This window comes from Pan paniscus, chromosome 11, assembly GCF_029289425.2.
Source record: "Pan paniscus chromosome 11, NHGRI_mPanPan1-v2.0_pri, whole genome shotgun sequence".
Classification (NCBI taxonomy): Eukaryota; Metazoa; Chordata; class Mammalia; order Primates; family Hominidae; genus Pan; species Pan paniscus.
This window is the reverse complement of record NC_073260.2, coordinates 107,249,647-107,272,008: the sequence shown is the minus strand read 5'-3', so window position 1 is coordinate 107,272,008 and position 22,362 is coordinate 107,249,647. Positions and strand designations below refer to the sequence as shown.

Below are 22,362 nucleotides of genomic sequence, written 5' to 3'. Positions count from 1 at the left end.
TAAATTGAAGATTGGGTAGACAGATGTTTTTAAATAAAAGGGACTATATTGCACATGTTCTTTTGGTAACTAATAATTTTAGGGTTTTTTTTTCATATAATGAAACAATAAGGCTCTCTGATGTGAAATTGAGGAGATTATTACATCTTAATTATTTTTTCTCTATAAGGAACACTATCTTTCTAAAACTAAGAACAAACTGATATGAAAAACCTTGGCGATTCATGTTATTATTTTTTTAAACTACAGTTCATCTCTAGTTGATTTTGGCACTCTGCTCTGTATACTCTGGAAAGAAGCACATAAATTCAACCATTTTGACTCCCCCCAATTTGTATCTTAAGAATTACAGCATTTATCTTCTCTTGTATAACCACAGTGAACACAGATGTTTAGGCATAATTCTATATAGTACTTCAGTGTTCATCACTAAACTTTTTTACTCTTGATTTGTTCATTCCATTATGTTTGTTTTGATTCATCTCATGAGCCCATTTTTACCAGGGCCTTCCCTATTGCTACCATATGCTTTTCTGCCCCTGTTGGCATTCAATTTAGCCATGTGACTTATTTTGGCCAGTGAAATGAGAGGCTTTGCAAATGTTTTAAAGGAGCCATTGTTTGATTTGCCTTTGCTTTTCACCTTTTTCCAGGAGAACAGCCTATTTCCACTATAGTCTGATGCTCCAGTTTGGTTCTTAGAACAGAGAAAAGCAAATGTAATGTGAAGAAGCCATAGATCTTTGTTTTTGGAAGGTGTCAGGTTTTTTTTTTTGTTTTTTTTTCTGCAGAATTACGTAGAGCAGCTGCTCGAAACCCTCTGTTAGTGTTTCCTGTCAAACCTGGTCTTTAAAGAGATAGTCCTAATTTAATCACATGGCCTACTCAACTCCTGAGACAGCATCACTGCTATGGTTTGAATATTTGTCCCATCCAAAGTTCATGTTGAAATTTAGTCCTCAGTGTGGCAGAATTGGGACATTGGGCCTTTAAGAGGCCGTTGGGTCATGAGGGCTCTGCCCTCATGAATGAATTAATCCAATTCTCATGAATGAATTAATCCACTCAGGTATTAATGGGTTATTATGGGAATGCGACTGTTGGCCTTATAAGAGGAAGAGAGACCTGAGCTAGTATGCTCAGCTTCCTCGCCATGTGATGTCTGGCACTGCCTCAGGACTCTGCATAGAGTCCCCACGAGGAAGAAGGTCCTCAGCAGATGGAACCCTTCAACCTTGGACTTCTGTAAGAATAACTGTAAGAAATAAATTCCTTTTTCTTTATAAATTACCCAGTTTTAGGGATTCTGTTATAAGTAACAAAAATGGACTAAAACAATCACTAGTAACTGAAAGATTATTAGATTTATATTTCAGCAGTAAAATATATTCTACAGAACTTAACATCCTTCATGAGGTGGGAAGAAGTATTGTTGGTTCTCAGTATCTTCTCTTTCAACTAACCTAGATTGTCCTTAATTCCCTTTGATCTGTATCTAGAGGAACTTCTCAAGTTTGAACCTAACAATTTTATGTTGCATAACTTTGATTTTGCTTATAACTACTCTCATTATGGATTTAAAGCTATGATGGCATTTTTTTTCTTTGTATCAATCCTTTTTTATTATCTTTTTCATTTCATTCATTCAACAACTGTTTTTACATAGCCTAGTAAACAGGGCCTGAGTCAGGGATTACATACTGATTACTTGGGAGATTCACTTCCAGTACAGAGTGGGCAAAAGTACAAGAATCTGAGGCAGGGAAGGGTAAAAAGTAATTCGAGGTAATGCATTGTTGTTCTGGCCATTGCTTCATGATAAACCATGAAGACATCAGGTCACTGACTTAGCCACCCAAGAACTGAGAAACTGTGCCCTAGAGCAAGCCATCAGATGGAAGAAGATAATTTATCTCTCTGGTTTCCTTTTGTGTTTTGTCTTCCAGTTTGTTGTTCATACCATCCCCTGTATAGTAGCATTGTTTATACCAGTCTGGAAATGGTAAACGGAGAATAAGACTCTAGGCATGCAGCTGGTTATCCTCACGTGATGGAGTCATTTGAACTGTATATATTTGGTAGGCTGATGTAGCAATTAGTAGGCTGAGGCAGAGAGATGGACTCAAAATTCTAGTAGCTAGCTGAGGTTGAATCTCAAAAGATGCATAAGATGTGTCCCATACAACAACACATGTTTAATAAGAGACAGGAACTGTCCTAGGTGCTCTGTTTATAGCAGTGAACAAAAAAAGTTCCTGCCCTCACAGAGATGTCCTTACATCTTGGCTTTCTATTGGTATTTCACAGCGGCATAATGGCTTATTTTTTGTACTTTTTCTTCACTTTTCTTCTAAGTTCTTATGTTACTCCTACTGAGAGGTATACTCTTCCTCTAAGTATTCACAATTGCATTTCGTTTTTCTTAATTTTATTACCCCCATTCCTTTTAGATGTCCTGTTATTTTATTTTATTTTTTTAAAATTAATTTTGTTTCAAGTTCCAGGATACACGTGCAGGATGTGCAGGTTTGTTACATAGGTAAATATGTGCCATGGTGGTTTGCAGCACCTATCAATCTATCACCTAGGTAGTAAGCCCCACATATATTAGCTATTTATCCTGATGTTCTCCCTCCCCCCGCACACCACCCTCCCCACTGACAGGCCCCAGTGTGTATTGTTCCCTTACCTGTATCCATGTGTTCTCATTGTTCAGCTCCCACTACGTGCAGTGTTTGGTTTTGTGTTCCTGCGTTAGTTTGCTGACGATAATGGCTTCCAGCTCCATCCATGTCCCTGCAAAGGACATGATCTCGTTCCTTTTATGGCTGCATCATATTCCATGTTGTATATGTACCACATTTTCTTTATCCAGTCTATCTTTGATGGGCATTTGGGTTGATTCAATGTCTTTCCTATTGTGAATAGTGCTGCAATGAACATAACACGTGTATGTATCTTTATAATAGAATGATTTATGTTATATTGGGTATATATACCCAGTAATGGGATTGCTGGGTCAAATGGTGTTTCTGGTTCTAGGTCTTTGAGGAATCGCCACACTGTCTTCCACAATGGTTGCACTAATATACATTCCCACCAACAGTGTAAAAGCGTTCCTATTTCTCCACAGCCTCGCCAGAATCTGTTGTTCCTAGACTTTTTTTTTGTTTGTTTTGAGACCAAGTCTCGCTCTGTTGCCAGGCTGGAGTGGATCTCGGCTCACTGCAACTTATGCCTCCCCAGTTCAAGCAATTCTTCTGCCTCAGCCTCCTGAGTAGCTGGGACTACAGGTGTGTGCCACCATGCCCAGCTAGTTTTTGTACTTTTAGTAGAGATAGGGTTTCACCATGTTGGCCAGGATGGTCTTGATCTCTTGACCTTGTGATCTACCCACCTCAGCCTCCCAAAGTGCTGGGATTACAGGAGTGAGACACCGTGCCTGGCTGACTTCTTAATAATATCCATTCTGACTGGTGTGAGATGGTATCTTATTGTGGTTTTGATTTGCATTTCTCTAATGATCAGTGATGTTGAGCTTTTTTTGATATGTTTGTTGGCATCATAAATGTCTTCTTTTGAGAAGTGTCTGTTCGTGTCCTTTGCCCACTTTTTAAATGGGGCTGTTTGTTTTTTTCTTGTAAATTTAAGTTCCTTGTAGATTCTGGATATTAGGCCTTTGTCAGATGGATAGATTGCAAAAATTTTCTCCCATTCTGTAGGTTACCTGTTCACTTGATGATAGTTTCTTTTGTTGTGCAGAAGCTCTTTAGTTTAATTAGATAGCATTTGTCCATTTTTGCTTTTGTTGCAATTGCTTTTGATGTTTTTGTCATGAAATCTTTGCCTGGGCCTATATCCTGAATGGTTTGAGTAGATTTCCTTCTAGGATTTTTATACTTTTGGGTTTTACATTTAATGAGTCTTTAACCTATCTTGAATTAATTTTTGTATAAGGCATAAGGAAGGGGTCCAGTTTCAGTTTTCTGGTTATGGCTAGCCAGTTTTCCCAGCAGCATTTATTAAATAGAGAATCCTTTCCCCATTGCTTGGTTTTGTCAGGTTTGTCAAAGATCAGATGGTTGTAGATGTGCGGTCTTATTTCTGAGATCTCTGTTCTGTTCTATTGGTTCATGTGTCTGTTTTTGTACCAGTACCGTGTTGTTTTGGTTACTGTTGCCCTGTAGTATCGTTTGAAGTCCGGTAGTGTGATGCCACTGGCTTTGTTCTTTTTGCTTAGGATTGTCTTGGCTATACGGGCTCTTTTTTGGTTCCATATTAATTTTAACGTAGTTTTTTCTAAATCTGTGAAGAATGTTAATGGTAGTTTAATAGGAATAGCATTGAATCTATAAATTACTTTGGGCAGTATGGCCATTTTCACGATATTGATTCTGTCTATCCATGAGCATGGAATGTTTTTTCATTTGTTTTTGCCCTCTCTTATTTCTTTGAGCAGTGGTTTGTGGTTCGCCTTGAAGAGGTCCTTCACTCTTTCACTTCTCTTGTTAGCTGTATTCCTAGGCATTTTATTCTTTTCTTAGCATTTGTGAATGGGAGTTCATTCATGATTGGGCTCTCTGCTTGTCTATTGTTAGTGTATGGGAATGCTTGTGATTTTTGCAGTTGATTTTGTATACTGAGACTTTGCTGAAGTTGCATATCAGCTTGGAAAGCTTTTGGGCTGTGATGATGGGGTTTTCTAGATATAGAATCATGTCATCTGCAAACAGAGACAGTTTGACTTCCTCTCTTCCCATTTGAATACCCTTTGTTTCTTTGTCTTGCCTGACTGCCCTGGCCAGAACTTCCAATACTATGTTGAATAGAAGTGGTGAGAGACAGCATCCTTGTCATGTGCCAGTTTTCAAGGGAAATGCTTCCAGCTTTTGCCCATTCAGTATGATATTGGCTGTGGGTTTGTCATAAATGGCTCATTATTTTGAGGTATGTTCCATCAATACCTAGTTTATTGAGCATTTTTAACATGAAGGGATGTTGAATTTTATCGAAGGTGTTTTCTGTGTCTATTGAGATGATCATGTTTTTTTTTGTCTTTAGTTCTGTTTATGTGATGAATTAGATTTATTGATTTGTGTATGTTGAACCAGCCTTGCATCTTGGGAATGAAGCTGACTTGATCGTGGTGGATAAGCTTTTTGAATGTGCTGCTGTATTCAGTTTGCCAGTATTTTATTGAGGATTTTGTTTGTTTGTTTTTTTGAGACAGAGTTTTGCTCATGTTTCCCAGGCTGGAGTGCAATGGCGTGACCTTGGCTCACTGCAACCTCCACCTCCCAGGTTTAAGCACTTCTCCTGCCTCAGCCTCCTGAGTAGCTGGGATTACAGGCGCTTCCAGTACGCCTTGCTAATTTTTGAGGATTTTGCATCGATGTTCAGGGATATTGGCCTGAAGTTTTTATTTTCTCAGGGTTTGGTATCAGGATGATACTGACCTCATAAAATGAATTAGGGAGCAGACCCTCCTTTTCAATTGTTTGGAATAGTTTCAGAAGGAATGGTACTAGCTCCTGTTTGCACCTGTGATAGAATTCAGCTGTAAATCCACTGGTCATGGGCTTTTTTGTGGCTGGTAGGGTATTTGTTACTGCCCCTTCAGAACTTGTTATTGGTCTATTCAGGGATTCAGCTTCTCCCTGGTTCAGTTTTGGGAGGGTGTGTGTGTCTAGGAATTTATCTGTTTCTTCTAGATTTTCTAGTTTATTTGCATAGAGGTATTTATAGTATTATCTGAAGGTTGTTTGTATTTCTGTGGGGTCAGTGGTGATATCCCCTTTATCTTTTTTTGTTGTATCTATTTGATTCTTTTCTCTTTTCTTATTAGTCTAGCTTGCAGTCTATCCATTTTATTAATTTTTTCAACAAACGGCTTCTGGATTCATTGATTTTTTTGGAAGGGTTTTTCATGTCTGTATCTCCTTCAGTTCTGCTCTGATCTTGGTTATTTCTTTTCTTCTGCTAGTGTTGTGGTTTATTTGCTCTTGGTTCTCTATTTCTTTTAGTTTCAATGTTAGGGTGTCAACTGGAGATATTTCTAGCTTTTTGATGTGGGCAGTTAGTGCTATAAATTTCCCTCTTAACACTGCTTTAGCTGGATCCCAGAGACTCTGTGTGTTGTCTCTTTGTTATCATTGGTTTCAAAGAACTTCTTGATTTCTGCCTTAATTTCATTATGTACCCAGGAGTCATTCAGGAGCAGGTTGTTCAGTTTCCATGTAGTTTTGTGGTTTGAGTGGGTTTCTTTATCTTGAGTTATAATTTGATTGCGCTGTTTTCTGAGAGACTGTTATGATTTCAGTTCTTTTGTATTTGCTGAGGAGTGTTTTACTCCCAAGTACGTGACTGATTTTAGAGTAAGTGCTATGTGCTATGTGTCGCCAAGAAGAATATATATTCCGTTGTTTTTGGGTGGACAGTTCTGTAGATATTTATCAGGTCCACTTGATCCAGAGCTGAGTTCATGTCCTGAATATCCTTGTTAATTTTGTTTTGGTGATCTGTCTAATATTGTTAGTGGGATGTTAAAAGTCTCCCACTATTATTGTGTGGGAGTCTAAGTGTCTTTGTAGGTCTCTAAGAACTTGTTTTATGAATCTGGGTGCTCCTGTGTTAGATGCATATATATTTAGGATAGTTAGCAGTTCTCATTGAATTGAACCCTTTACCATTATGTAATGCCCCTCTTTGTCTCTTTTGATCCCTGTTGGTTTAAAGTCTATTTTGTCAGAAACTAGGATTGCAGCCCCTGCTTTTTTCTGCTTTCCATTTGCTTGGTATATTTTCCTCCATTCCTTTATTTTGAGCCTATGTGTGTCTTTGCATGTGAGATGGGTCTCTTAAATCCAGCACATTGATGAGTCTTGACTCTTTATCCAGCTTGCCATTCTGTGTCTTTTAATCAGGGCATTTAGCCCATTTACATTTAACGTTAATATTGTTGTCTGTGAATTTGATCCTGTTATGATGGTAGCTGGTTATCAGACTTGGTGATGTAGTTGCTTTATAGTTTCATTGGTCTTTGTACTTCAGTGTGTTTTTGCAGTGGCTAGTGGTGGTTTTTCCTTTCTATATTTAGTGCTTCCTTCAGGAGCTCTTGCAAGGTAGGCCTGGTGGTGACTAATTACCTCAGTATTTGCTTCTCTGAAAAGGATTTTATTTTTCCTTAGCTTATGAAGCTTAGTTTGACTGGAAATGAAATTCTGGGTTGGAAATCCTTTTCTTTAAGAATATTGAATAATGGCCCCCAATCTCTTCTCGCTTGTAGGGTTTCTGCTGAGAAGTTTGCTGTTAGTCTAATGGGTTTCCCTTTGTAGGTGATCTCCCCTTTCTCTCTGGCTGCTGTTAACATTTTTTTTCCCTTCATTTTGACCTTGGTGAATTTGATGATTATGTGTGTTAGGGCTGATCATCTCATGGAGTATCTTACGAGGGTTCTTTGGATTTCATGAATTTGAATGTTGGCCTATCTTGTTAGGTTAGGGAAGTTTTCGTAGATGATATCCTGAGGTATGTTTTCCACCTTGGTTCTGTTCTCCCCATCTCTTTCAGGTATCCAAGTCAGTCATAGGTTTGGTCTTTTTACATAATCCCAAAGTTCATGGAGGTTTTGTTTCTTTTCATTCTTTTTTCTCTCGTCTTGTCCGCCTGTCTTATTTCAGCAAGATAGTCTTTAAGCTCTGAAATTCTTTCCTCTGCTTGGTCACTTTGGCTGTTGATACTTATGGTTGCATTGTGATGTTCTCAGGTTGTGTTTTTCAACTCCATTAGGTTATTTATGTTCCTTTCAAACTAATTATTTTGGTTAACAGCTCCTGTAATGTTTTATCATGGTTCTTAGCTTCTTTGTATTGGGTTAGGACATGTCCCTTTGGCTCAGCTAAGTTCGTTGTTCCCCACCTTCTGAGGCCTACTTGTGTCAGTTCATCTATCTCCACCTCCGCCCAGTTCTGTGCTCTTCCTAGAGAGGTATTATGATCATATGGAGAAGAGGCACTTTGGCTTTTCGAGTTTTCATTGATTCTTTCTCATCTTTGTGAGTTTACCTAGCTTTGATCTTTCAGTTTGCGAGGACCTTTTTGTTGTTGCTGTTATTGTTGTTGCTTTCTGTTTGTTTTTCTTTTAACATTCAGGCCCCTCTTCCGTAGGGCTGCTGTGGTTTGCTGGGGGTCACTCCAGACCCTATTCACTTGGGTCCCTTCTGCACCTGCAGGTATCAACAGTGGAAGATGCAGAATAGCAAAGATGGCTGCCTGCTACTTCCTCTGGCTGGGATCTTTGTCCCAGAGGGGCACCAACCTGATGCCAACAGGAATGCTCCTGTATAAGTTATCTGGCAACCCCTGTTGGGGTCTCACCCAGTCTGGAGGCAGGGGTTCTGGGACGTGCTTAATGAAGCATTCTGGCTGCCCCTTGGCGGAGCGGGTGCGCTGTGCTGTGGGGAATCTCAATCATCTGGACTGCCTGGATTCCTCAGAGCTGGCAGGGGGAAAGTCTAAGTCTGCTAATCTGTGAATACTGTGGCTGCCTCTCCCACTAGAGGCTCAGTCCCAGGGACATCAGAGTTCTGTCCCTAAACCCCTGGCTGCAGTTGCTGAAATTCCTGCAGGAAGGTCTCACCCAGTGAGGAGGGATGGGTTAGGGTTCTGCCTGAAGAGGCAGTCTGGCCATGATCTGCCATAGCCATAGCCACTGTGAGTGCTGTGGGGAATTCTGTCTGGGTCCAAACCATCTAGTCTTCCTGGCACTGGCAGGGGAAAATTGGCAGACTGGAGCTGTAGTGATGGCTGCCACCCCTTGCCCCTACTCCCCGGGAACTCAGGCATCTTAGGCAAAAGGCAGGGTGGTGATGATGACCACCCCTTCCATTAGGAAGTTGGTAGTCGTAGGTAGTCACCAACCCATTGGCTGCTGAGAGGCCACCAAGAGGCTGCCGAGAATCTGGACAGCTCTGCACTTGGGACCCAAGGCCCTGGTGGCATGGGCTCATTGGGGGATCTCCTGATCTGTGGGTAGCACGGATCCATGGAAAAAGTGTGGTTTCCCAGGCAGGGTAGTGTGTCCAGAATTGGTGCGTTCTTGGTCTCACTGACTTCAAGAATGAAGCCACAGACCCTTGCGGTGAGTGTTACAGTTCTTAAAGGCGGCGTGTCCGGAGTTTGTTCCTTCTGATGTTCAGATGTGTTCAGAGTTTCTTCCTTCTGGTGGATTCGTGGTCTCGCTGGCTTCAGGAGTGAAGCTGCAGACCTTCGAGTGTTACAGCTCATAAAGGCAGTGTGGATCCAAAGAGTGAGCAGCAGCAAGATTTATTGCAAAGAGTGAAAGAACAAAGCTTCCACAGTGTGGAAGGGGACCCAAGGGGGTTGCCACTGCTGGCTCTGGCAGCCTGCTTTCATTGTCTTATCTGGCCCCACCCACATCCTGCTGGTTGGTCCATTTTACAGAGAGCTGATTGGTTTTACAGAGAGCTGATTGGTCCATTTTGACAGGGTGCTGATTGGTGCGTTTACAATCCCTGAGCTAGACACAAAAGTTCTCCAAGTCCCCACTAGATTCGCTAGATACAGAGTGCTGATTGGTGCATCCACAAACCCTGAGGTAGACACACGGTGCTGATTGGTGTGTTCACAAACCTTGAGCTAGATACGGAGTGCTGATTGGTGTATTTACAATCCCTTAGCTAGACATAAAGGTTCTCCAAGTCCCCACTAGACTCAGGAGCCCAGCTGGCTTCACCCAGTGGATCCCGCACAGGGGCCACAGGTGGAGCTGCCTGCTAGTCCCGTGCCCTCCACCAGCACTCCTCAGCCCTTGGATGGGACTGGCTGCCATGGAGCAGGGGGCAGCGCTCATCAGGGAGGCTCTGGCTGCGCAGGAGCCCACGGCGGGGTGGGGGGAGTGAGGGGAGGGAGGGGGGAGGGTGGGGGGAGTGGGGAGTGGGTAGAGAGTGGGGGGGAGTGGGGGGAGTGGGGGGAGGGTGGGGGAGGCTCAGGCATGGTGGGCTGCAGGTCCCCAGCCCTGCCCCTCGGGGAGGCAGCTAAGGCCTGGTGAGAAATCGAGAGCAGCGCCGGTGGGCCAACACTGCTGGGGGATCTGGCGCACCGTCCGTGGCTGCTGGCCTGGGTGCTAAGCCCCTCACTGCCCGGCTGGTGGGGCTGGCTGGCCGCTCTGAGTGCGGGCCGCCAAGCCCACGCCCACCCGGAACTCTAGCTGGCCCGCAAGCGCTGCACGCAGCCCCAGTTCCCACCCACGCCTCTCCCTCCACACCTCCCCGCAAGCTGAGGGAGCTGGCTCTGGCCTTGGCCAGCCCAGAAGAGGACTCCCACGGTGCAGCGGCGGGCTGAAGGGCTGCTCAAGCGCCGCCAGCGTGAGCGCCGAGGCCGAGATGGCGCCGAGAGCGAGCCACGGCTGCGGGGGCTGCCAGCACACTGGCACCTCTCAGTAGGTCGATCACTCACCATTTCCCTTGGCTGGTGGTAGGAGCTCGCATTACTCTGTGTGGCTCCCAGGTGGGCCGGCGCACCACCCTGCTTTTCCTTGCTCTCTGTGGGTTGTGCCAGCTGCCTAGTCAGTCCCAATGAGAGAACTTGGATACCTCAGTTGCCGGTGCAGGATTCACTCATTGTTTTCGTTCTTCTTGGTGGGGGGCCTCCGACCACAGCTGTTTCTAGTCAGCCATCTTGGCCCGCCCTGTTTTTCTCTACTTATTTTCAAATGAGGAAAGATCTGGACAAATTCAGTGCTTTCCACTGGTTCAGATGTGTGAGTTGTGCGAGCTTTGCTTGCTTTTTGTATTTGCAACATTGGTGTACATATCATCACTTGTACTTTTCCGAGGGTTGTGTGGGGAGATAGAAATAAACATATCTACATAGTATAAGAGTATGCTTCAATTCCACTTATTGAGAGCATGCCCAGAAAATATCATGAGGTGGTAGAGAAAAATGTGCTTTTTCCCAGGTTAATTTTTAATTTGCAAAGCGTCATAATAGTATGAGCATCTCCTTACTCTTCAGAGAGAGAGAGAGATAGTGTGTGTGTGTGTGTGTGTGTGTGTTTTAGATGGAGTCTGGCTCTGTCACCCAGGTTGGAGTGGGGTGGTGCGATCTCGGCTCAGGATCAAGTGATTCTTCTGCCTCAGCCTCCTGAGTAGCTGAAACTACAGATGTATGCTACCATGCCCAGCTGATTTTTGTAATTTTAGTAGAGATGGGGTTTCACTATTGGTCAGGCTGGTCTCGAACTCCTGACCTCAGGCGATCCACCTACCTCAGGTGATCCACCTGCCTCGGCCTCCAAAGTGCTGGGATTACAGGTGTGAGCCATCGCACCCTGCCTAGTGTGTTTCTTTTGACTAAAGATATATATATTTTGTTGTACGTTGTCCTTAAATGCAGACCAGCTACGGATTCGGGCCTTCTCATTAAGAAATACCAAATGTCTTCTAACATGGGAATATAAATAAATTTGCTATGTTTTAACACTGTATTGAAAGATGATATGTTTTATCTTCATCATGTCTCTTTTCTAAATGTGACATTTTTTTTAGGCCTCCTGGCTAACGTATCTTAACTATGATGGAATTTTCTCCTGCCCTGTTGCGTATTTCCTTTGATAATTTTTGCTAATGTTATTAGTGAAAAATGGCAGTAATCATCATGCATGATTACTGTGGGTCTTTTTTCCCCTCCTCTTGTATTACATTTCCTGAAGGCATTGTGCCATTATTGGTTCTCTTCTCTCCCCTTCCCCGTTTTTGACTGCTATTTTCTGCATGTTTCAGTTTTTTGAATTGTTACAGGAAAATGGTGTATATCCATGTATCTGTATGGATGCAGGGGTTGTAGTTGTGGTTTGAGAACATTAATGTTCTAAATCTCTAAGGAGCAGAACTCCTTGCTCCCATACTAATTTTCATCCATGTTCAACAACTGTCTCCGTATCTCTTTTATTCCTTCTTTCTTTTAAGACATTTTATGTGAATGAATGACTAGTTTAAAGTTATAGGTAAAAAAATAAGTTCCATTAATAAATACAATCTTCAAAATATTATATAAGTACAATCAGCCTTTCATATCCATGGATTCAACCAATCATGAAAATATCAGGTGAAGAAAAATGAGTGGTTGCATCTGTACTGAACGTGTACAGACTTTTTTCTTGCCATTATTCCCTAAACAATACAGTATAACATTATTTGCATAGCATGTACTTTGTGTTAGGTATTATAAGTAATCTAGAGATGACTTAAAGTATTTGGTTGTGCATAGATTATATGCAAAACTGCATCATTTTATATAAGGACTTGAGCATCTGTAAATTTTCATATTCAAAGTGGGTCTTGAAACCATTCTCCCATAGATAATAAGAGACTACTGTTTATAGTATATTTTGATGTAATAGTTCTTTATAAATATTTCTCTGTTCAAATTAAGTATACAAAAGAATTCCCAGTTTGTATAATCTGTATCACACAGGATTCACAACCACAGCAATCTGGAAACCTCTATCTCAAAGGTGTAGTTCTCCTAGACTCTTAGTGCCATCATTAGCACCACCAGTTCATTTGTCCTCCTGCTTATCAGTTTCATCCTGCGTAGGTTCGAAGGACTGGATTTTTCTTGTGACTTTCTGACTCTTTTACCTCATCAGTTCCTTCAAGCTGAGTTAGAGGAGTCACAAGAATCCCAGCCAAGGACCCTGAGGTTACAAACTAGAATTGGCAGTTGTGCTTTAAGGAACTTTGGTTTGAAAACTTAAGTTTGCCCTTTGGGATTCTTTTTAATATATTTAAAGTTCTGTATAGTAATATAAAATGAAAGGTTGACGTACCCTTTGTTCAAAACTGTCTAATAACTATAAGTTGATCTTACCACTTGTTAATTCTTGAAACTGAAGTGTTAACTTAAATAAAAGGTTGTACTATGTATATCCATGGTTTTTATTACTATAAAGCTACAAAAGAAAATTAATATGTATCTGGCTTTGAAAGTCATAGTCGTTGTATCAATATTTTCTGTGTGTATGTGATAAATATTAAATGTCATTATTTCTTTTATTAATAAGTTTGCCTGCAGTACAAATAACAGATGCAAAATAGGATGCCAATCTGTAACCTTAGATGAACACAATTATTTAACTGAGATGATCTTTATCCATACTTTTCTCTATTTATTGCTTGCTTTGCACAGGAAGGAACTGCAGGAGCTGCAGAATCTTTACAAACAGAACAGTACACATACAGCCCAGCAAGCAGAGCTGATCCAGCAGCTTCAGGTTCTCAATATGGACACACAAAAAGTACTGAGAAATCAGGAAGATGTTCACACAGCTGAAAGTATATCATATCAAAAAGTATGCTTTTATTCTGTAATAAAGATGTAAATGTTTATGTATGAACTTATGAACATATATAGAATTCAGATTTTTTCAAATTTCAGCATTTAATTTTTACTTCCTTTTACATGTGTTTCCTCAAAATTTAGAAGTGAAGGATGGTTCAATTTGGTAACATTTAAAATTTTTTGTATTTTCTTTATGGTAATTAGAGCTGAATCACTTAAAATATAGATACAAACTTACTCTATAGGGTATTATTTTTATAAATTGGCATTCAGACAGCTTCTGTGAAACATACTAGGAGTATAGTCTCAAAACTGGAATTCCTTGGCCTGCTATTACAAGAAATTATTTTGTCAAGTATGGCAGACTTTCATTGTAAAATTTGTACATTATTTTTCGGCAAATCTTCACAAATACAAAGGGGATTGCTGAGGAGGGCTTCAGGATCAATATTTTCCAGGATTTTTCTCTGTTTATTTTGTGTGTTTCTGTTCAGTAGTCTTTTACTTTACAGTTGTTTTAGGAGCCTTTCAAGAAGGTTTACCCAAGTATTTAGGTGTGCTAACTGACTCAGCAGCAATAATTTAATCTACTAATTAAAAAAATACCTTTATTGGCCGGGCATGGTGGCTCATGCCTGTAATCCCAGCACTTTGGGAGGCTGAGGCGGGCGAATCACAAGATCAAGAGATCGAGACCATCCTGGCCAACATGATGAAACCCTGTTTCTACTAAAAATACAAAAAGTTAGCTGAGCATGGTGGTTCATGCCTGTAGTCCCAGCTACTTGGGAGGCTGAGGCAGGAGAATCACTTGAACCTGGGAGGCGGAGGTCGCAGTGAGCCAAGATCGCACCATTGCACTCCAGCCTGGCGACGGGGAGACAACGTCTCAAAAAAAAAAAAAAAAAGCCTTTACTGTGTTCTTCATATGTTTTGTGTAGTGTGCTAAATTATTTTAATAAATAATGTAGTTTATATAGTGTTATTCTCATTTAATGATAGTAGTTGAGGCAAGTGAGGCTTAGAGACGTTAAATAATACAGTTCATATTATCCCTCTAGAATTATTGGATTTTTACTTTTGATCTTACTTTTCTAAAAAATCACTGTGAAAATCCAATGTCTATAATTAACATGAAATTAATTACCTTAAAACTTAAACACATATTTTTAAATGATGCTTTGTAACAGTGGTTTTCAGTGTGTGTTTTGTGTTCCCTTTGTGTTCTCCCAAGGACCTAGATGATAGCAAGCAGGAAGATACAGTCTTCCACTTCAGCTAGAGCAGTGCTGCCTTTTTGTTTTATGGGGTGACATTGCCCACTGTGTTTTTTGTTTCTAAAGCACGTTCCATTGCTAAAATGATTTGAAACACTGTACTTTATTAATACTTGTTAATTGTTATTAATACTAATTGTTTTCTCTTTTTCCCCCATTGATGACTTTCTGTTGCTTGAAACATTTTTTTTCTATTGCTTGAAACATTTTTTTTCCCCTCTTGGCTTCCATTGTACTATAATTGGGTGGTTTTCTTCCTTCAGTTTTTAGCTGTCCCTTTTTAATTTCTTTCTGGTCCTACCCAGTCTCCATGTCCTGTAAAGTGTTAAAATGTTCCAGGCCTCACTCTTAGGATCTCTCCCTTTTTTTTTCTGTTTATACTCACACCCTAGGTGATTTTATCTAATCACCTTGACTTTCAAAATTATACTGCAGGTTGAATATCCCTTATCTGAAATGCTTGGAATCTGAAACCTGAAGTGTTTCACATTTTTAGCTTTTGAGATTTTGGAATATTTGCATTACATTTACTGGCTGAGCATCCCAAATCTGAAAAATTGAAATCTGAAATGCTCCAATGAGCATTTCCTTTGAGCATCATACTGGTGCTCAAAAATGTTTTGGATTTTGGAGCATTTCAGATTTTTTGATTTGGATGCTCTACCTGTGTCTATAGGCTGATGATTCCCAAATTTGTAAATTTGTTTATCTACCTTGGATCTCTTCTGTATACTCTAGGAAAGAGTATATCTAATTGCCTACTTAATATCTCTTCACTTGGATTCCTAATGGGCATCTCATACTGAACGTGTTCAAAACAAAGCTATTGCCTTTTATGTTTTCAGTACAGGTGCAGAATTCGACTACTTCCCACCACCCTTGCTGTCACCATTCTGTCCAGGCCACTATCACATATTACCTGGATTATTGCAGTAACTTGCCAGTTTCTTTGTTCTGATCTTAAGCCTTTTGACATAGGTGCCAGGATATTATTGCAAAAACTTTGTGAGTCAAATCAGATCACTGCTCTCTTCAAGTTCCTCCAGTGGTTTCCCAGACCATTAAAAATAAAAAACCTAAGTTCTTACTACAACCTGTGGGACTCTACACGTTCCGACTCTACATTACCTCTCTGATCTCATCTTTGCCTTCTTTTCTTATTCACTCCAGCAACACACACCATGTTTTTATTCCTTGAACATAACAGGTATTTAACCTTTCAAGGTATACTTTCTTCCAGTGCCTGAAAGCTTTCCTGCCCAGTTATCTGCATAGATACCATTTTACTTCCTTTATTCTACAACTCTTACAGTTTAAAATTAGTTGATAGCAGACATTAAATGGTAGAAGCAAGAAAAGAATGATGTATGTTGTAATAGTAGTAGAGGGAAATATGGGAGCATAACTGGGGGCCTGTTCCAAGACTAAGGATAAAGAAAGCTCTCCTTGATGGTGTCATACCAGTAATACTTTGCTGAGAAGATAAGATATCAAAGAGACAAATTAATTTCTGATAACTTTTCCAAATGGACTCTAGTTCAAACCATAAATTCCCTAGTGTATGTCTTTACTAAATTTGGAGAAGTAGAGCTTATATGCCCCTATTTGGCGAACTTGCCGTAACCTAAATTGTGATCTGGGGTACATTTTGAAACCGTAAACACTTTTCTTCTAGGATTATGTTTATCCCTTCCAAGAATCATTATAGAAAATGAGAGATGTAAATGATGGGGTTATGTTGTGTATGTGAATGATACTGAGGCAGAATAAAAATAAAAGAGAACAAACTGAGATATGCTAACCTAATAATTGGCTTACTTTTCCTTGTGTTTAGTCTGTTTTTTATCATTTCTTTCTCTAGATTGAATATCATTTTTCTTTTATTTTTGTTTCTCAGAGATTACCTTGGGGAGTGTGGGAGTAGGGGGGCTTCACTGATACTTAAGTTGATTCTCACTTTGAAATTGTTCCTCCCACTGTAATATTTTAATTTTGAAGTTGTTTTAGATGCTTGTAGTTATTCATACAGTTTTCATTAGTATCCTCAACTAGACTCAATTTGAAAATATTCTTATTATTTATTTATTCTTTATAAATTTTGTCTGCAGTTAGTAGACATTACAGTTGTTTTGGTGGCTGTATATAGTTATTTTAAAAAACAAAGTCTTTTATAATTCCATCTCCCAGAGGCAAATACTGTGAACATTTTGAATATTTCACTTTTAAAAATGCATCTTAACATATTTGTTAGCACACTAATATTTTTCACTTTAACATTATATTTAAAAAAATCATAACATATAACTATTTTAGATGGTCATATAATTTATTTTTCTACTGTTGGTTATATATGTTATTTGTTTTACTATTGTAAATAAAGGTGCAATAAACATTTCTTTGTCAGTTCAGACTATTACTATTCATTATAGTGTACTGACTACACATATGTACACCCACGCACACACACACACACGCACACACACACACACACACACACACACACACACACACACACTGACCTATCCACCCAGGGAAGACTTCCTTTTATGAAGCTATAGCATCATATTAACCATATGCAATTCACTTTTTTTTTTTTGACAGTGTCTCACTCTGTTGCCTAGGCTGGAGTGCAGTGGCACGATCTCGACTCACTGCAACCTCCGCCTCCCAGGCTTCAAGCAATTCCCCCACCTTAGCCTCCCCAGTAGCTGGGACTACAGGCGCGTGCCACCACACTCAGCTAATTTTTGTACTTTTCGATAGAGACTGAGTTTCACCATGTTGACTAGGCTGGTCTCCAACTCCTTACCTCAGGTGATCCATCTGCTTCAGCCTCCCAAAGTGCTGGGATTATAGGTGTGAGCCACTGCACCTGGCCCAATTCACTTTTAATTAGTTCGTACATAACATACCCTTTTAAAATTATCCCATAATAAGAATGTATGGGGGTCATGGATTCTAAGGGGACCTGCCTACTACATGATCAGTAAACGTTAAGTTACTGAAACTTGAGACATTGCATGCTATGATATCCCACTTTGGATAATGCAATTTAAAAATCATAATTGTAGTTTAAAACTTTATGGCGATGTTTCTATTTTAATTTAAACATTACTCTAGTCCATTTAATGTTTGACTTTGGGTGGATGAATGGTTCTGCAGTGGTGAAAAATGTGGAGAAACAAAATACAAGTGAGAAGTCCTTCCAGTTAGATCACAGTTATAAAGACAGAATGTAAAATTGTACTATAAGCCAGGGAGAATCTGAGTTTCCATTTACACAAATTATTTTAGAAATGTATTATGTAAATCGAGATAAAAATGTAAATTGCTCCTAGTAACCATATAATAATAATAGATAACATTTTTTTAGCTTATTGTGTATCAGGCACTGGCAGTAGGGCTTTTGCCTGATTGTTTAAGCCTCGCACCAACCTGATGTGGTATTGTTATTTTTATCCCTGTTTGTAGATCAGGTAACTGAAGCTTAGAGTGTTGTCTAAAGTCAAACAGCTACCTGTGTAGAATTCAGATCTAGGTAATCTTGGGTCCAGAATGCAATTCTTAAACTTTATTATAAAGCCAACAGTATAGTTCAGTTTTAAATGGAAAGGTGAGGTCTTATCCCTAAAAGCCTCGGTAAACAGATTCTACAAACTTGCATTATCCATTCTCATCCAAATTTTTTCAACACTTAATAATTTCTAATGTTGGAATATTTATCCTGATATCTAAGTTAAATGTTATTCAGAAGATTTCATTGCTTTCTTTTTGGTGACCAGAGTATAGCAGTTACCTTTCTCTGTGAAAAGGGCTTCCATCATTTTTCTCTGGCCATTGTTTCTCCTGATTGTATCCATTTGGTTTCTTTTATCTTGCTATTACATCACACTTTTTAACTTTTTGAGCTTCTGAAGATTTTTTACTAACGCTTTTTTTTCTCCTCAAAAATGTAGTAGTTGTGTAGTGCAGGATTTTAAAATTTGGGAATGATCACATTGCCTTATTTGTCAGGTGTGTTATTGTTCAGACTTTAGTGTTCATTTATATCAGATTATTCATTCTTATTCTAGAGCATTATATGTATTGTCTTTATTCCTTGTCTACACATATTTTTAGATTGTTTTCTAATTTGAATAATCTTGCAATAATGAGATGAAATTATTTATTCAAAATTTGAAACATTTTCACATAGATTCATTTTAATATTTTCGAATAATAATTGGGATTTAGCTCTAAGACTCAGGTGAGTTGAATTAAAAGTATTACACTAACAATTTGTCTTCAATTCTTATTAAACTTCTTTAAGAATCAGATCTTAGTTTACTGTTTCTAATGAAGTTTGTTTCCTCTGTTCTCTTTCTCTCAATTCTTCACCCCTTTTTCTTGCCCTTACATTACCCATTCTTTCTCTCATTTATTAAGTAGATCTGTATCATAATATCTGTTTAATTATCTGAAAAGATGAAAACAGTTGTCCCAAGTGGTAGGATGTGGGAATTGAGGAGGGGAGACAAAGGTGAAGAAAGAAAATTGAAAAGTTTTGAGCACAGAGGTGAGTCATATTGTCCCAGAGCTCTCCGTAACAAATCATCAGTCTCATATACAAGTCTACCAGTCATATAGTGTGGAAGGCTTTTCTAGGAGAAAAACACCTATCAAGATAAATAAAAGTAATCTAATGTGTTCTCTTCCTCTGAGCATGTAGCCGTTCATACAATTTTTAATATTTTTTTATCTGCACATTTATATATGTGTATGAATTAAATATTGATAAGGAATTATATCAGCATTTATGATTTCTAGACCATCAAACATGGTTGGGGTACTAACATGTATTTTATAACTTTTTGGTCTGTTTAGTGACATTATTACTCAAACTATTAACTAGGAAAATAAGGAGTTAGCCTATTAAATTACATGTTAAATTAGTGTTGTCATTTTTGGCTATAAATAGTACAGTTTTCACTTGAAGAATTTATTGTTTCAGTCAGTGTTGCAAATACAGTTGGCACTCTGTATCCATAGGGCATATCCCCATTCACAGATTCAACCAACCTTGAATTGAAAATATTTGGGGAAAAAATGAAAAATAGCAATACAACAATAAAAATTAATAAGAAAAAGAGTATAACAACTATTTACATAGTGTTTACATTGTAAACACTGGGTAGATTCCATCTTATTCTTATAAGTAATCTGGAGATGGTTTAAAGTATACAGGAGGATGTACATAGGTTATAAGCAAAATACTGTGCCATTTTATATAAGGGACTTGTGCATTTTTCAGATTTTTTTTATTCACTTGGGTCCTGGAAACAATATTGTGGATAATGAGGGAATGCTGTAGTATATTTACTAGATTTGGATGATTTCAATTCTTAAACAAATTAGTATCAGTGGATAACAGAGCATATACGTTTTCAAAATTGTTAAGATATATAAAATATCATTTAGTTCTTTAACACTAATAAAATATTCGAAAAGGGGTTCTTCAGTCTAAGCCCCTGAAAATTAAAGGAGTTGGAGGTTGAGGTCTTATTTCTAACTTGCTTTCTGTCCCCTGGAGATCCTTTTAACCTTTTTCACTTAATTTCTTCAACAGAAAATAGCATGAAGAATAGTAAGGATAATATATTGCTTATGAATTGTAATGATTGATACTTCTAAAGCATATAATATAATACGTGGTTACATTTTTATAGGCCAGAATCTTACAAAAAAATTCTGATCCATTCGAGCTTTTTGGATTATTAGAGGAAAGAAGTTATAGAGAAAAGAGCCTCTCTGAAAACTGTTGTAAGGAATCTTATTGCTAATAGGGAAGAAGATAACTCAGTATGCCTAAAGCAATGCAGATGAATGAATTTATCATATTGCCTAATTTACTCACTTGAGCACTGTTTTTTTTTTTTAAACTCTACTCTTGGAATGAGAATAAGATGGAATCTACCCAGGGCACTGGAACATCCTAAGCTTTTGCCTTCTTGCAGGATCTCCTAGAGAATTAAACATTTTATTACCCTGAGGTCTTGTCACCAAAAAACACTTTAGAAATAAAGCTAGATTTAACCTTGTTGAAGGCTGTTTTAACCAAGTTTACTGCTGGACTGAGGCCTAGAGTTAAAAATGGCTGGAGGACTATCTTTGCTTCCTGTACTCTAAGTTCACAACTGAGTGATCTCATTACTATTAAATACATGAAATCCAGTCAGCCAACAAAGAAAACAGGCAAGTAGGAGATGTATATTTGGAGTAAGCTAAGGAATAAGATAAGAATTTGTCTCAAAACCTAGAGCAAAGCTGACCTAATTTGTTCTGGGCTTTCTCAGTTCTTTTTCACCTGCTGCTTGGAAGGATGGATATTCAGTGCAAGACATAGAGTTTTTCCCAGTGTAGTCTTACCCACCTAGTCATATCACATCAAGTCAGGGCAACTTCTGAATAGGAATGCAACTGCTTAAACTGCATGTCAGAGAGAGCAAAGTAGAGAACACAAGACGAGTGCTATTAGTCGTCTATTTTTTTTTTTTTTTTGAGTTTGAGTCTTGCCCTGTTGCCCTGGCTGGAGTGCAGTGGCACGATCTCAGCTCATTGCAGCCTCTGCCTCCTGGGTTCAAGTGATTCTCCTGCCTCAGCCTCCCGAGTAGCTGGGATTACAGGCATGTGCCACCATGCCCAGCTAATTTTGTATTTTTAGTAGAGACAGCGTTTCTCCATGTTGGTCAGACTGGTCTTGAACTCCCGTCGTCAGGTGATCCGCCAGCCTCGGTCTCCCAAAGTGCTGGGATTACGGATGTGAGCCAACGTGCCCGACCAGTGCTCTATTTTATGAAGCAAGGCAGAAGTTAGATGAGAGGAGATAAATTAAGATAGAGCCTTCTTCCATGAATGAATCGGCCTAAAGCCTTATATTTGTGGAAGAAGGTCCCAAGATGTGACACCCAAGAGTAGGGTATACCACATCCTTGGCACTAGTGGCCAGTAAATTGGTCCTCAATCCTGACCATACCCTAGCATCATGCCTGTACCTTGGTCATTAGGATAGAAGGTATGTAGTTTTCTTTGTCAGCACTTATCAGTGTCCATGAGATTCTCAAATATTTGAAATATGTGAATTCTTTAATAATATGTTCTATTATTTACCTCAGAGGGATTAATTTGTACTGATTGGGTAAATATTGGTTAGTGTAAATAATGCACCGGAGATTAGAAAGTGATTAAATATTCATTGAAAAAATGACTATGCAGTGAAGAGAAGACCGTCACTCATCATAGCTTCAACTTTCCCTAGCCAGGTTAGCTCTTATGTCCAGGGTTTGCTTTTTTCTTTTCTACCGTAAACCCAGTTATGAGAGCAGCAGCACAGTACAAGTAGGCACGCTGAACTCTTCATTGTCCCTTTAAGCTGTCAGGTTCCTACTCTTTCTTGCCTCCTAGAATATTTGATGGTATCAGCTGTGGAAATGACATTGGACATGCTCCTTGGTATAAAGGTAATGGGAAGGGAAAGTATAAATTGATGTTCTAAATTTTTTAATAAATCATATAGGCAATACTTTCTTTTAAAAAATTGCCTAGACTTTGGCAATAAAATGAAGTGGATTATTTTAAATATCTCCACAATAATATCGATAGATAAATTTTATTTTTTTTAAGACAGTGTCTCCCCGTGTCACCCAGACTGGAGTGCAGTGGCACGATCTCGGCTCACTGCAGCCTCG

General features: G+C 39.2%; 1 protein-coding gene across 2 annotated transcripts in view; it reads left to right on the top strand.

The window, feature by feature from the left end:
• Positions 1-22,362, top strand: part of CNTLN (centlein) — a 352,494-nt gene that overhangs the window by 136,793 nt on the left and 193,339 nt on the right. For both annotated transcript variants that reach the window (XM_003822610.6, XM_008976184.5), the window contains exon 7: positions 13,209-13,371. In XM_003822610.6, coding sequence (XP_003822658.3) covers positions 13,209-13,371 — 163 coding nt within the window. The remainder of the gene's footprint in view (positions 1-13,208; positions 13,372-22,362) is intronic.